At 53.7% G+C, this 16,057-nt stretch overlaps 1 protein-coding gene across 7 annotated transcripts; it reads left to right on the top strand.

Annotated features, from left to right (window-relative positions):
- The first annotated feature begins 43 nt into the window (after window positions 1-43).
- USHBP1 (USH1 protein network component harmonin binding protein 1) lies at window positions 44-14,408 on the top strand. 7 transcript variants are annotated; one of them, XM_030935689.1, is made up of 14 exons: window positions 44-169; window positions 492-593; window positions 689-837; window positions 2,180-2,618; window positions 5,227-5,352; window positions 5,518-5,654; window positions 5,821-5,961; window positions 6,637-6,660; window positions 6,859-7,032; window positions 8,187-8,436; window positions 9,285-9,506; window positions 12,125-12,231; window positions 12,433-12,555; window positions 14,016-14,233. In XM_030935689.1, exons 2-14 carry the CDS (start codon window positions 540-542, stop codon window positions 14,203-14,205), a joined length of 2,136 nt encoding a protein of 711 aa, XP_030791549.1. In that variant the 5' UTR covers window positions 44-169; window positions 492-539; the 3' UTR covers window positions 14,206-14,233. The 7 variants fall into 7 exon arrangements, with proteins under 7 accessions (XP_030791549.1, XP_030791548.1, XP_030791550.1 ...); XM_030935688.1 differs by having other exon boundaries at window positions 60-279; XM_030935690.1 differs by having other exon boundaries at window positions 60-593; window positions 14,016-14,408.
- The last annotated feature ends 1,649 nt before the right edge of the window (window positions 14,409-16,057 follow it).

Here is a 16,057-nt window from a genome sequence, read left to right as displayed (position 1 = left end):
ACAACACAATAACAAGTCACATGACCAGGGGAGGGGGTTTCCTGTTTCCTGGTCCCTCCCAGGCCAGGCCTGGCCAGCCCAGGCCTGACCAGGCAGTGGCCAGAGTGACCCCAAGACAGTGTCCAGGGACTCAGGCCTCTGATCAAGTTACCCCCAGAGGATCAGAGAGGTAGAGAGAGCTGAACCTGTCATTTAGGAGGGCCGCGGAGGAGAGAGAATTATTGAGATCGCATTCCCAGGCTCAAATAGAGGAGAGAAGGGGACAAAGATGTAGTGAAGGTAAAGAAGGCAGAGAAGAAGGGGGAGATCCAGACAACCTTGTTAGGTAGTGAGCTGCCTGTCCAGGGAGGCATTCAAATGTGCCCAATCAACATTGATAACAAAATCCCTTCCTGAGGGTAGTCAATGCCCCATTTCACAGCAGAGGAAATTGACGTTGTCCCTTGTCCAGGACAACAAAGGCAAGAGGTCATGGCAGGCTGTGGTTTTAGGGGTTGACGAAGGAGAAGCATTCAGAGGGCACTGGCTTCTGGACAGCAATGAGTGCCCGGGCCACGCGGCCCCGAAGCCGGCGAGGGAGGCATGCTCTACCCGTAAGTGTCGCCCTCTCCCCTCCACACCCAGCTCCTGGGGACCCCAAGGTCCTGTCCTGCCTGGCTCAGAGCGGGGCCATGGGGGTCATTTGCAGGGTGAACTGGACCCCGTGGCTGAGAGTTCAGAGGAGGTTGAGGCAGCCAGTGGGAGCTCCAAGCTCAGCTTTGCCCCACCTCCAGTGAGCTCCGGGCTGGAACAGCTGGGCCCCATGGAGGAGGTCAGTGGCCAAGGCCTAGGAAGCAGGTGAGACCCCCTTGGTCTGTGCCCTTCACTCCAGTCCAGACGCATCTTTGCCATCTGCAGATCTGCTGATGTGCCCTCTCTGCTCACACACCTACCATAGCTCCCTGTTGCCTTCAGCCTGACTTTCTTTTCTTTTTTTTTTTTTTTTTTTTTTTTTTTGAGACGGAGTCTCGCTGTGTCACCCAGGCTGGAGTGCAGTAGTGCGATCTCGACTCACTGCAAGCTCCGCCTCCCGGGTTCATGCCATTCTCCCGCCTCAGCCTCCCAGTAGCTGGGACTACAGGCGCCTGCCACTATGCCCGGCTAATTTTTTTTTTTGTATTTTTAGTAGAGACGGGGTTTCACCGTGTTAGCCAGGATGGTCTCGATCTCCTGACCTCACGATCCGCCCGCCTCAGCCTCCCAAAGTGCTGGGATTACAGGCTTGAGCCACCGCGCCCGGCCTCTTTTCTTTTTTTTTGAGTCTTGCTCTGTCACCCAGGCTGCAGTGCAGTGGCACAATCTCCACTCACAGCAACCTCTGCCTCCTGGGTTCAAGCGAGAGCCTCAGCTTCCTGAGTAGCTGGGATTACAGGTGTGTGCCACCACACCCAGCTAATTTTTGTATTTTTAGTGAGACAGGGTCTTGCCACGTTAGCCAGGCTGGTCTTGAACTCCTGACCTCAGGTGATCCCCCCACCTCGGCCTCCGAAAGTGCTGGGATTACAAGTGTGAGTTGCTGCCCCAGAAGACCCCATTTCTAGAATCTTCTGTCTCTCACCTTCAGGACTTTCCCAGTGCCTGTCACAGTCCAACTTACTATTCACTCTGCTTCGCAGCCCCAGGTCTCCCCTCCAACTTCTCCACCACCTCTGTCCAGCCTCTTCCCTGAATTCCCAGCCTCCCAGTGTCTCCCTGGGATGCAAGTCCCAGAACACGCAGCTCTTGCCAACTCTCTGCCCCACTCACACCTCCCGAAGACCATGAAGTTTAAGCCCTAAAAATTCCCTGCCCTGGGCCGGGCGTTGTGGCCCACGCCTGTTATCGCAGAACTTTGGGAGGCCAAGTCGGGCGAATCACCTGAGGTCAGGAGTTTGACATCAGCCTGGCCAACATGGTGAAACCCTGTCTCTACTAAAAATACAAAAATTAGCCGGGCGTGGTGGTGGGCGCCTGTAATCCCAGCTACTTGGGGGACTGAGGCAGGAGAATCACTCAAACCCAGGAGGTGGAGGTTGCAGTGAGCTGAGATTGCACCACTGCACTCCAGCATGGGCAACAGAGTGAGATTCCATCTCAAAAAATAAAAAAGAATTCCCTGCCCAGCATGGAGCGACTCAAGTGCCTGAGTTGGTGTCCACAGGACCGACAAGAAGACGGATGAGGGCACTGGCAGGGGACTGGCCTCAGCCCCCGAGGTGCCCCAGAAACCTGCAGTGGAAGCCCACCAGGCCCCAGAAGCAGCCCTACAGTACAAGGAGACTGTGCCCCCCGGGATTGGGGCCCCCGATGTGTTTCAGACCCTCCAGCACGCTCTTAGCTCCCTGGAGGCAGCAGCTGCAGCCTGGCGCCACCGGCCCCCCAGCCATCCTGGGCCGATGGGGTTGGAAGACACAAGCAAAGGGGGACCAGGTCCCCTTGGGAAGCAGGAAGGGGCAGGGAGCAGCCAGCGAGAGGCAGCTCGCCTGGCTGAGAGGAATGCCTGGCTCCGGCTGGCCTTGAGTAGCCGAGAGGATGAGCTGGTCCGCACGCAGGCCTCCCTGGAGGCCATCCGAGCTGAGAAGGAGACGCTGCAGAAAGAGGTAAGTGGGGCCATCCTGAGTCCCATGTGGCTCTCTGTCTGAGGGAGGAGGCAGGCACGATGTAGGCAATATTCATTCATCTGTTCATTCCAAAAACCTTTTGAGGCTGTGTGTGGTGGCTCACGCCTATAATCCCAGCACTTTGGGAGATAGAGGCAGGAGGATCCTTTGAGGCCAGGAGTTCAAGACCAGTTTGGGCAACACAGCGAGACCCCCACCTCTGCAAAAAATAAAAAATAAAAATCAGCCAGATGGGCCAGGCACGGTGGCTCACACCTGTAATCCCAGCACTTTGGGAGGCTGAGGTGGGAGTATCACAAAGTCAGGAGTTCAAGACCAGCTTGGCCAACATGGTGAAACCCCATCTCCACTAAAAATACAAATAAATAAATAAATAAATAAATAAATAAATAAATAAATAAATAAATAAAAGCCAGGTGTGGTGGCATACGCCTGTAATTCCAGCTACTCAGGAGGTTGAGGCAGGAGAATCACTTGAACCCGGGTGATGGAGGTGGCAGTGAGCTGAGATCACATCAATGCACTCCAGCCTGGGGGACTGAGTGAGACTCTGTCTCAAAAAAAAAAAAAAAAAAAAAAACAGCCAGATTGGCTGGGTGTGGTGGCTCATGCCTGTAATCTACACCAGCACTTTGGGAGGCCAAGGTGGGTGGATCCCTTGAGGCCAGGAGTTAGAGACCAGCCTGACCAACATGGTGAAACCCTGTCTTTACTAAAAATACAAAAATTAGCCAGGTGTGGTGGCACATGCCTGTAATCTCAGCTACTCAGGAGGCTGAGGCAGGAGAATTGCTTGACGCAATTCTGCAGCTACCAGGGAGGCTAAGGCACAAGAATCGCCTGATCCTAGGAGGCAGAGCTTGCAGTGAACCGAGATCGCACCACTGCACTCCAGCCTGGGTGACAGAGTGAGACTGTCTCAAAAAAAAAAAAAAAAAAAAAAAAAAAAAAAAAAGCCAGGCATGGTGGCTCACGCCTGTAATCCCAACACTTTGAGAGGCCGAGGTGGGCAGATCACAAGGTCAGCAGATCGAGACCATGCTGGCTAACATGGTGAAACCCCATCTCTACTAAAAATACAAAAAAATTTAGTCGGGCGTGCTGGCACGCGCTGGTAGTCCCGGTCCCAGCTACTCAGGAGGCTGAGGCAGGAGAATCGCTTGAACTCCTGAGGCAGGAGAATCGCTTGAACTCAGGAGGCAGTGAGCCGAGATCCCGCCATTGCACTCTAGCCTAAGCGACAGAGGAAAACTCTCAAAAAAAAAAAAAAAAGAAAAAGAAAAAGAAAGAAAACTGAGGGTGGTGAGACCAGGCCCTGGAGTGGCAGCATGACTGGCCTGTTCAAGGAACCCGAAGGACGCCAGTGTGGCTGGAACACAGGGCGCAACAGGGAGAGTGTGGGGAGCCAGAACAGAGGGAGGACAAATGCAGATCGCGCAGGGCCTCGTGGGCTGCAAGGAGGCACTTGGGCTTTGCTCTGATTAAGGTGAGAGCCCCGGAGGGTTCTGAGCAGAGGAGGGGGTGCTCGACGCAGGTGTTCAGAGGCGCCCTCTGGTGGCAGAGGTAGGAACAGTCTGAGAGGGTGAGGGTGGACTCTTGGAGAGCCAGGAGGTGACTTCACTGGTCCAGACACGCAGGATGGTGGAGGTTGTGGAGGTGGAGAGATGCGGACGGATTTTGGGTGATGTGCAAGATGGGTGTGAGCATGAAGGCTAGAGAGAACTTCAGGCTTTGGGACCTGAAGGACTAGAAGGGAGAGATGGAGGAGCTACAGGGTGGGCAGGTTTGGCTGGTGGTGACCAGATCTCTTTAGCCCTTGATAAGCTCAAGTGCCCATAAGACATCCACGTGGGGTCCTCAAGGGAGCAGCTGTGTGTCTGAGTCCAGGGCTCAAGGGAGACAGCAGGGCAGGAGGGAGACACTTGAGCATCCTCAGCATGTAGGTGGCATTTAAAGCCATGTGGCTGCTGGGTGCAGTGGCTCATGCCTATAATCCCAGCACTTTGGGAGGCTAAGTCAGGAAGATCACTTGAGGTCAGCAGTTCAAGACCAGCCTGGTCAACATGGTGAAACCCCATCTCTACTGAAAATACAAAAATTTGTCAGGCATGGTGGCAGATGCCCGTAATCCCAGCTACTCAGGAGGCTGAGGCAGGAGAATCACTTGAACCCGGGAGGCAGAGGTTGCAGTGGGCTGAGACTGTGCCACTGCATTTCAGCCTGGGTGACAGAGCAAGACTCTATCTCAAAAATAAAAATAAAAATAAAAAAGTCATGTGGCTGAATGAGGTATTGAGAGGGAAGCCCTCATCTCAGGCTGGTAGGAAAACTCGGGGCTATGGGAGCCCAGTCCAGGGATTCATTTTCCTCCAGAGTGGGGCCCATTTTTCTGCTGGGAAAAATGAAATCCTCAGCAGCTGACAAACATTCCCAAGGTCAGACAGTGAGATTTTTGGCAGGCTAAGTATCCAAGCCTCCTGCCTTCCAGCTAGGGTTCTTGCCACTTCCCCAAGAACAGGCCTTGGGGAGGGAAGGCTGGTGGTTGGTTTCAGCCCCTTGGCCTGACATCCCCCCTCATCCTTCCCAGGTTCAGGAGTTGCAGAATTCCCTCCTGAGGCTGGAGCCCTTCCCACGTCTTTCCCACAGCCAAGCAGGTGGTTCAGGCAGTGGTTCTAGCAGCTCTGAGGCAGACAGGGAACCCTGGGAGACTCAGGTGAGTGTGAGTAGTTCAATCCCACGGTCTTGATGTCCTTAGTCTTCTGGGGGATGAGACTCAAATCTTTGTCACGGGATCCAACAGCTTCTGGGGTTGCAAAATACCTACAATCCCAGGCTCTTGGTGACAATTGGGGTCAATTACATCACCTTTTCTTGGCAGGACTCCTTCTCCCTGGCTCACCCCCTGCTTCAGCGCCTCCGCAGCCATTCCAGCACCCAGATCCTTGGGTCTCTTCCCACCCAGCCCCTCAGTCCTGAGATGCACATCATGGAAGCCCAGATGGAGCAACTCCGGGGGTAAGAGACTCAAATGCTGAGCTCATAAGGGCACAGGCACCTCCTCCAGCTGAGTTACAAGGCCTGGAGTCTGAAGCTGCAACAGGAGGGAGGGTAAGGGTGGAAATTGAGGCCTGACTGCCTTAGAAGGCCTCTGACTTTCCCTCTTCCCCACCTTTGGGAACAGGAGCATTGAGAAGCTCAAATGCTTTAACCGTCTGCTATCAGCTGTGCTCCAGGGATACAAGGGCCACTGTGAGGGCCTCAGTATGCAGCTAGGCCAGCGGGAGGCTGAGGCCACAGCATTGCATCTGGCCTTGCAGTACAGGTCAGTGTACCCTGCCCGTGATGTCACCAGCTGGGGAGGGAATGGGCTTTCTGAGGATGGCCCCAATCCACAGAACCCTCACTGGAGAGCACCTTCCCCACTTCAGAAATTAATTTTTTTGGGGGGGGGGCAGAGTCTTGCTGTGTCACCCAGGCTGGAATGCAGTGGCGAGATCTCAGCTCACTGCAACCTCTGCCTCCTGGGTTCAAATGACACTCATGTCTCAGCCTCCTGAGTAGCTGGGATTGCAGGTGTATGCCACCATACCCAGCTAATTTTTGTGTTTTTAGTAGAGACGGGTTTCACCATATGGGCCAGGCTAGTCTCGAACTCCTGACATCGTGATCCACCCAACTTGGCCTCCTAAAGTGCTGGGATTACAGGTGTGAGCCACCTCGCCCGGCCCAGAAATTAACTTAAGGCAATTTTAGTTCAGGGTTGGTAAGGGAGTCTACATGCTTCCAGAGTTGAGGACAGTGGGGAGAAGAGGAGCTCAGGAGCAAGTGGGGACTGGCACCTATAGAGTGAGATGTAGCTAAGCGTTTTTTTTTTTTTTCTTTCTTTTTTTTTTTTTGAGACAGAGTCTAGCTCTGTCACCCAGGCTGGAGTGCAGTGGTGCCCTCTTGGCTCACTGCAACCTCCACCTCCCTGGTTCAAGCGATTCTCCTGCCTCAGCCTCCTGAGTAGCTGGAACTACAGGTGCGTACCACCACACCTTGCTAATCTTTGTATTTTTAGTAGAGACGGGGTTTCACCATGTTGGTCAGGCTGGTCTCGAACTCCTGACCTCAGGTAATCCTCCCGCCTCAGCCTCCCAAAGTGTTAGGACTACAGGCGAGGGCCATTGCACCCAGCCAAGCTGAGTGTCCCGAAGCACTCAGAACCAGTGTCCCACAGTGAGCACTGTGAAGAGGCATACAGGGTTCTTCTTGCTCTGTGGGAGGCCAACTCAGAAGCAAGAGACGAAGCCCCCACGGGTGACCTGCAAGCAGCTGAAGAGGAAGCATGGAGGCTGCTGGCACAAGAGGAGGCCACCATGGATGCGGGGGCACGGCAGAATCCACAGCCAAGGTACCTCCCCGGAACCCTGGGAACTGGCCTGGTTGAGGAGTGGGGTCTTGACTGGGAAATAGGGGTCCCAGAGCTCACCATGTTTGGGGGCTTGGTGTGGCTGTGTCCAGCAAGGTTGGTATGGAGCACACTGTAATTGGTTGACATGAGGCTCAACTGCAGTTGGCCTGTTGCTACTTGACAAAGTTGGCATGGTGGTTGACAGACATTGCAGTTGGCGTGAAGATGGATAATGATGCCTACTGGTTAAAACTGGCACCCGCAGCCGGGCACAGTGGCTCACGCCTGTAATCCCAGCACTTTGGGAGGCCGAGGTAGGCAGATCGCTTGAGCTCAGTAGTTCAAGACCAGCCCTTGTAACGTGGCGAAAGTCCTTTTCTACCAAAACTACAAATAAATTAGCCAGGTGTGCCCATGTAGTCCCAGCTACTTGGGAGGCTGAGGTGGGAGGAAGCCTTGAGTCTGGGAGGTGGAGGCTGCAGTGAGCTGAGATTGCACCACTGCACTCCAGCCTGGGTGACAGAGTGAGACCCTGGTTTTTGTTTTGTTTTGAGACGGATTTTCACTCTTGTCACCCAGGCTGGAGTCCAATAGTCTGATCTCGGCTCACTGCAACCTCCGCCTCCCAGGTTCAAGTGATTCTCCTGCCTCAGCCTCCCAAGTAGGTGGGATTACAGGCTCCCACTACCATGCCTGGCTAATTTTGAATTTTCAGTAGAGATGGGGTTTCTCCATATCGGTCAGGCTGGTCTCCAACTCCCGACCTCAGGTGATCCACTTGCCTCTGCCTCCCAAAGTGCTGGGATTACAGGCGTGAGGCACCGTGCCCAGCCCCAGCTAATTTTTTTTATAAAGACGGATTCTCACTCTGTTGCCTATGCTGCTCTCAAACTTCTGGCTTCAAGCAATCCTTCCGCCTCAGCCTCCCAAAGTGCTGGGGTTACAGGTGTGCATCACCGCACCTGACCAAAATGTGGTCTTGACGGAAGATGGTGCCTAGTGGGGTATGTTGGTGTGACAGGGGCCACCACAGATGGCAAAGACTCCATCATGGCCAGTGAGATGGAAGATGATGGACCCTACCAGGATTGGCATGAAGTTAACCCACCTATGCCTGCCGGTGTTGACATAGGCACCTCTTCTGTTTTCTGTAGCCCTGAGGGCAGCAGTGTGGATAAGCCCACACCACAGGAAGTGGCTTTCCAGCTCCAAAGCTATGTCCAGCGTCTCCAGGAGCGCCGTTCTCTAGTGAAGATTCTCTCAGAGCCTGGTCCCACCTTGGCACCCATGCCCACTGTGCCCCGTGCAGAAGCCATGGTGCAGGCCATTCTGGGGACCCAGGCTGGCCCAGCTCTTCCCCGACTGGAGAAGACACAAATTCAGCAGGACCTGGTGGCCACAAGGGTACAAATGGGCTGTGGTCACTGTCAGTTTTCTTGGTGGGACAAAATCCTTTACTGAGGTTGGGGGATCAAGGAGCAAAGGAGAATTCTCCTGGGCTGGGTGCAGGCATTGTGAAGGAGAATTGGAACTGGGGTTTTGAGGGATTAATAGGAGTTTGTCTTCTGGGGTTCAGTTTCTCAATAGACTACAAATCTGGCTCTCCAAAATCCCCTTCCTATGGGAAGAGGTGGGAGCAAAGAACACAGTCTTGGGTTTGTAGCTTGGCATGAAAACCTTGAGGTTCTGGAGCTGGAGAAACTCCAGAAGCTTTGACAGAACTGCTATATGACCTATGTAAGCTACTTGCTCTCTAGGAAATGCCATTTCTACAGCTGTGGTTTTTATGGGAGGAAGATATTTCCACCTCACAAGAAAATGGTGAAGGTCCTAGGTTTTTTTTTTTTTTTTTTTTTTTGAGACAGAGTCTTGCTCTCACCCAGGCTGGAGTGCTGTGGCGCTATCTCGGCTCACTGCAGCCTCTGCCCCCACCGGGTTCAAGTGATTCTCCTGCCTCAGCCTCCTGAGTAGCTGAGATTACAGTTGTGCACCACCACACTCGGCTATTTTTTGTATTTTCTGTGGAGACGGTGTTTTGCCATGTTGGCCAGGCTGGTCTCGAACTCCTGACCTCAGGTAATCCACCCACTTCGGCCTCCCAAAGTGCTGGGATTACAGGCATGAGCCACCGTGCCCAGCCAAAGGTCACTGTTTTTGTCTGAATAGGCCTCAGTGGGTGCCTCTTGGGGTCTCGGTTTCCCTGCAGTTGACCGTAGAAGCAGAAATTCTCTCCCCTCTCCTTGGTCCTGCAGGAGGCCCTGACGGACCTGATGCTTCGGCTGCAGCTGGTGCGGCGTGAGAAGCGGGGCCTAGAGCTGCGGGAGGCTGCCCTCCGAGCCCTGGGTCCAGCTCACGTGCTCCTGCTGGAGCAACTGCGGTGGGAACGGGCAGAGCTCCGGACTGGTGGGGCAAACAGCAGTGGCGGACATAGCAGCGGAGGTGGCAGCAGCGGGGACGAGGAAGAGTGGTATCAGGTGAGCCGCCCTGCCTGAACCTGGCAGGGGTAGTAGCTTACTAATGAGAACATAGTCCTTGTCAATCACAGCACCCCCCCCCCTTTTTTTTTTTTTTGAGACGGAGGTTTGCTCTTGTTGCCCCGGCTGGAATGCAATGTTGCCATCTCTGCTCACTGCAACCTCTGCCTCCCAGGTTCAAGTGATTCTCCTGTCTCAGCCTCCTGAGTAGCTGGGATTACAGACACACACCACCACATCTAGCTAATTTTTGTATGTTTTGTAGAGATGTAGTTTCACCATGTTGGCCAGGCTGGTCTCGAACTCCTGGCCTCAAATGTTTCGCCTGCCTCCGCCTCCCAAAGTGCTGAGATTACAGGCATGAGTCGCTGCGCCTGTCCTTAATGCAGCTCTTTGAATCATCTCTCCCACCTCCAAGCCTTTGTACATTCTGTGTCCCTGCCAGGAACTTCCCTGTTTGTGTCATAAAGTCCTCGATCTCCTGTAGATCTTAGCTTAGACATCACCTCCTCAAGGAAGCCCTCCTGGAGTGACTTCAGATGAGGTTTCCTGTTACATATTTCCCTTATCAAGTTACCCAGGCACGGTGGTCCCAGCTACTGGGGAGGCTGAGGTGGGAGGATCACTTGAACCCAGGAGTTGGAGGCTTCAGCAAGCCACAATTATGTCATTTCACTCCAGCCTGGACCACAGAGCGAGACCTCATCTCTCTTTATTTATTTATTTTTTGAGACAGAGTTTTGCTCTTGTCGCCCAGGCTGGAGTGCAATGGTGCAGTCTTGGCTCACTGCAGCCTCCGCCTCCCAGGTTCAAGCAATTCTCCTGCCTCAGCCTCCCAAGTAGCCGGGATTATAGGCGTCTGCCACCGTGCCCAAATATTTATTTATTTATTTATTTATTTATTTATTTATTTATTTTGAGACTGAGTGTCACTCTGTTGCCCAGGCTGGAGTGCAGTGGCGCAATCTCGGCTCACTGCAACCTCCGCCTCCGGAGTTCACGCCATTCTCCCGCCTCAGCCTCCCGAGTAGCTGGGACTACAGGCGTCTGCCACCTCGCCCGGCTAATATTTTTGTAGTTTTACTAGAGATGGGGTTTCACTGTGTTAGCCATGATGGCCTCGATCTCCTGACCTCGTGATCCACCCTCCTCGGCCTCCCAAAGTGCTGAGATTATAGGCGTGAGCCACTGCACCCGGCCAATTTTTGTATTTTTTAGTACAGATGGGGTTTTACCATGTTGGCCAGGCTGGTGTCGAACTCCTGACCTCAGGTGATTTGCCTGCGTCAGCCTCCCAAAGTACTAGCATTATAGCCATCAGTCACAGCGCCTGGCCTTTAATTTTTTTTTTTTTTGAAACAGATCTTGCTCTGTCACCCAGGCCCGCGTGCAGTGGCGTGATCTTGGCTCACTGTAATCTCTGCCTCCCAGGTTCAAGCGATTCTCCTGCTTTGGCCTCCCGAGTAGCTGGGATTACAGGCTTGCACCACCATGCCTGGCTAATTTTTGTATTTTTAGTAGCGACAGGGTTTCACCATGTTGGCCAGGCTGTTCTCAAACTCCTGACCTCAGGTGATCGCCCACCTTGGCCTCCCAAAGTTCTGGGATTACAGGCATGAGCCACTGCGCCCAGACTAATTTAAAAAATATATATTATTATTATTTCAAACAAGGATTAGACAGGAGCAAGGACTTCCCGTGGATCTCTATTTTTTTTTTTTTTTTTTTTTGAGACAGTCTCACTGTGTCGCTCAGGCTGGAGTGCAGTGCTGCAATCCCAGCTCACTCCAACCTCTGCCTCCCAGCTTCAAGTGATTCTCCTGCCTCAGCTGCCCAAGTAGTTGGGACTACAGGTACCCACCACCATGCCTGGCTAATTTTTTTTTTTTTTTTTTTTTTGAGACCAAGTCTTACTCTGTTGCCCAGGCTGGAGTGCAGTGGCGTGATCTCAGCTCACTGCAACCTCCACCTCCCAAGTTCAAGCGATTCTCCTGCCTTAGCTTCCTGAGCAGCTGGGATTACAGGGGTCTGCCACCATGCCAGGCTAATTTTTGTATATTTAGTAGAGACAGGGTTTCACCATGTTGGCCAGGCTGGTCTTGAACTCCTGACTTCAAGTGATCCACCCGTCTCGGCCTCCCAAAGTTCTGGGATTACAGGCGTGAGCTACCATACCTGGCCCCTAAATTTTATTTTTAGAGATGAGGTTCGAGACCAGCCTGGCCAACATGGTGAAACCAAGTCTCTACTAAAAATACAAACAGTAGCCAGGTCTGGTGGCATGTGTCTGTAATGCCAACTACTTGGAAGGCTGAGGCAGGAGAATCGCTTGAACCTGGGAGGCAGAAGTTGCTATCAGCCAAGATCGTGCCACTGTACCCCAGCCTGGGTGGCAGAGTGAGACTCTGTCTCAATAAAAAAAAAAAAAAATTTTTTTTAATTAAATAAGATATTTCCCTTATCAGAGTGTAACTTCGCTCTTATTGGGGTATGGAACCAGGCGGGGGTCTCTGAGAGCACAGCAGCTGCCACTGTCTGGGTAGCTTCAATGTCCAGTGAGGGCCAAGCACGGACTTGGCCCAGGTTAATGTCACTTTCTTGTCTTCTCTCTCCCTTAGGGCCTTCCTGCTGTCCCTGGTGGCACCAGTGGCATTGATGGTGGCCAGGTGGGCAGGCCCTGGGACCCAGAGAAGTTAGCCCAGGAACTGGCAGCATCGCTTACCAGGTGTGTGCCTGGGTCCTGGGCTGGGTGGGGGTGGGCAGACTATGTGACAGCCCCCAGGGGGGTTGTCTGCAGCAGAAGTTAAGGTGTACCCCTGTGTACAGGTGTGTTTACATGACAATACTGTGGGCAGGTGGGTAGGAGGAGATGTGGGAAATAGGATGGGCTAGGGCTGTGAGCCCCCTCTCTTCCCCTTCGCAACAGGACGCTGGACCTGCGGGAGCAGCTGCAGTCTCTGCGCAGGGAGCTGGAACGGGTGGCTCAGAAGGGGCGAGCCAGACGGTCTCAGAGTGCCGAGCTGAACAGGGATTTATGCAAAGCCCACAGGTGGGACCCCTGTTCTGCATCCCTCCAATCCCCCTGGCACCATCCCCCACCAGGATCTCAGAAGTATCCCTGGCTCTCTCTGGGCCTTAGCCTTCCCCGCTGTCCCAAAATAGGCAATAAAGGCCAGGCACGGTGGCTCATACCTGTAATCCCATGTTGGGAGGCTGAGGCCGGCAGATCACCTGAGGTCAGGAGTTTGAGACCAGCCTGGCCAACGTGGTGAAACCCCATCTCTACTAAAAGTACAAAAATTAGCTGGGCATCTTGGCACGTGCCTGTAATTCCAGCTACTTGGAAGACAGGAGAATTGCTTAAACCCAGGAGGTGGAGGTTGCGGTGAGCAGAGATCACACCACTGCACTCCAGCTTGAGCGACAGAGCGAGACTCTGTCTCAAAAAAAGAAACAACAGGCTGGGCCAGGCACAGTGGGCTCATGCCTGAAATCCCAGCACTTTGGGAGGCCAAGGCGGGCAGATCACCTGAGGCCGGGAGTTCGAGACCAGCCTGACCAACATGGAGAAACCCCATCTCTACTAAAAATACAAAATTAGCCAGGCATGGTGGCGCGTGCCTATAATCCCAGCTACTCAGTAGGCTGAAGCGGGAGAATCGCTTAAACCTGGGAGGCAGAGGTTGCAGTGAGCCAAGATCGGTCCACTGCACTCCAGCCTGGGCAACAAGAGCAAAACTCCGTCTCAAAAAACAACAACAAGAAAAAACAGGCTGGGCACAGTGGCTCACACTTGTAATCCCAGCACTTTGGGAGGCCGAGGCAGGCGGATCACCTGAGGTCAGGAGTTCAAGACCAGCCTAGGCAACATAGTGAAACCCAGTCTCTATTAAAAAATACAAAAAAATAGGCCTGGCGCGGTGGCTCAAGCCTGTAATCCCAGCACTTTGGGAGGCCGAGATGGGCGGATCACGAGGTCAGGAGATCGAGACCATCCTGGCTAACACGGTGAAACCCCGTCTCTACTAAAAAAATACAAAAAACTAGCCAGGTGAGGTGGCGGGCGCCTGTAGTCCCAGCTACTCGAGAGGCTGAGGCAGGAGAATGGCGTAAACCCGGGAGGTGGAGCTTGCAGTGAGCTGAGATCCGGCCACTGCACTCCAGCCTGGGTGACAGAGCAAGACTCCATCTCAAAAAAAAAAAAAAAAAAATTAGCTGGGCATGGTGGCGGGTACCTGTAATCCCAGCTACTTGGGAGGCTGAGGCAGGAGAACTGCTTGAACCCAGGAGGCAGAGGTTGTAGTGAGGGGAGATCTTACCATTGCACTCCAGCCTGGACGACAAGAGCGAAATTCTGTCTCAAACAACAACAACAACAAAAAGACCAGTTAGCTGGGACCCTGGGAGACCTAATGCGAAAAAGCCCCCATTCTGGGAGTGGGAGTACATGGCCCCTGCCTTGGGTGGAGTCGGGGACTATTTCCTGACCCAGCCACCCACCCCTTCCAGCGCCCTGGTCCTGGCCTTCCGAGGAGCCCACCGGAAGCAGGAAGAGCAATGCCGGAAGTTGGAGCAGCAGATGGCACTCATGGAGGCTCAGCAGGCCGAGGAGGTGGCGGTGCTCGAAGCCACTGCAAGGGCCCTGGGGAAGCCCAGGCCGCCCCTCCCGCCTCCCCAGCTTGGGGATACTGTTCTGTAGGCCCCTTGCCCAGCCATGTCTGGACATGCTAGACTGCTGTGGCATGTCATAAACTATCCTGGAGTGACACCATGTCATGTTGCATGATTTGGCGTGTTGGGGCACATTTGGCATGAGGGAAGCTGGTGCACATGGGTGTCCAGGGCCTGATGGGTGTGGCCACGCAATGCAGAAAGACTTGGGTGTCTTTGGCCTGGCACCAAGTGGAATGTGAACTTCACATCAGTGGGGTCAGGCCAGAAGCAACCTGGGCTGTGGGACCAGGTCCCTGGGACTGACGCATTTTGGAGGTCTGTGAGGTTGCATAGCCACAGCTGAAGTTCCAACTGGCCTGTCTCCCGAAGCCCAGGGAGGGATTCATCGGGACTGGACAGAGCTTTTCCTGGCAGCCCCTTCCCAAGGAGATGCTGGGTTTGGCTGGCAGATTTTCCTGAAGGGGGCCGGGCGCAGTGGTGCACGCCTGTAATCCCAGCGCTTTGGGAGGCCACGGTGGGTGGATCACTTGAGCCCGGGAGTTCAAGACTAGCCTGGACAACGTGGTAAAACCCCAAATCTACAAAAAAATACAAAAATCAGCCAGGCATGGTGGCATGTGCCTATAAAGCTATCTAGGAGGCTAAAGTGGGAGGATCACTTCAGCTTGAGAAGCAGAGGTTGCAGTGAGCTGAGATCATGCCACTGCACTCCAGTCTGGGTGACAGAGTAGGACCCTGTCTCAAAAAAACAAAACAGGCTGGGTGTGGTGACTCATGCCTGTAATCCCAGCACTTTGGGAGGCTGAGGCGGGGAGGATCACCTGAGGTCAGGAGTTTGAGACCAGCTTGGCCAACATGGCAAAACCCCCGTCTCTACTAAAAATACAAAAATTAGCTGGGTGTGGTGGTGCATGCCTGTAGTCCCAGCTACTCAGGAGGCTGAGGCAGGATAATTGCTTGAACCTGGGAGGCAGACATTGCAGTGAGCTGAGATCACGCCACTGCACTCCAGTCTGGGTGACAGAATAGGACCTTGTCTCAAAAAAACAAAACAGGCCGGACGCGGTGGCTCACACCTGTAATTCCAGCACTTTGGGAGGCCGAGGTGGGCAGATCATGAGGTCAGGAGATGGAGACCATCCTGGCTAACACGGTGAAACCCCGTCTCTACTAAAAATACACAAAAGTAGTCGGGCGTGGAGGCGGGCACCTGTAGTCCCAGCTACTCAGGAGGCTGAGGCAGGAGAATGGCATGAACCCGGGAAGCAGAGCTTGCAGTGAGCCGAGATTGTGCCACTGCACTCCAGCCTGGGCGACAGAGTGAGACTCCGTCTCAAAAAAATACAGGGCCAGGCACAGTGGCTCATGCCTGTAATCCCAGCATTTTGGGAGGCCAAGGCGGGTGAAGGCGGGTGGATCATAAGGTCAAAAGATAAAGTCCAACATAGTTAAACCCTATCTGTACTAAAAATACAAAAATTAGCTGGGTGTGGTGGTGCATGCCTGTAATCCCAGCTACTCGGGAGGCTGGGGCAGGAGAATCACTTGAACCAGGGAGTCAGAGGTTGCAGTGAGCCAAGGTTGCGCCACTGCACTCCAGCCTGGTGACAGAGCAAGACTCCGTCTCAAACAACAGTAACAAAAACAGGCCAGATGCGGTGGCTCACGCCTGTAATCCCAGCACTTTGGGAGGTCGAGGCAGGGAGGATCACCTGAGGTCAGGAGTTTGAGACCAGCTTGGCCAACATGGTGAAATTGCCGTCTCTACTAAAAATACAAAAATTAGCTGAGTGTGGTGGCGCACGCCTGTAGTCCCAGCTACTCGGGAGGCTGAGGCAGGATAATTGCTTGAACCTGAGAGGCGGGGGTTGCAGTGA

Source organism: Rhinopithecus roxellana, chromosome 8, assembly GCF_007565055.1.
Source record: "Rhinopithecus roxellana isolate Shanxi Qingling chromosome 8, ASM756505v1, whole genome shotgun sequence".
Lineage (NCBI taxonomy): Eukaryota > Metazoa > Chordata > Mammalia > Primates > Cercopithecidae > Rhinopithecus > Rhinopithecus roxellana.
This window is presented reverse-complemented; position numbering and strand designations above follow the sequence as displayed.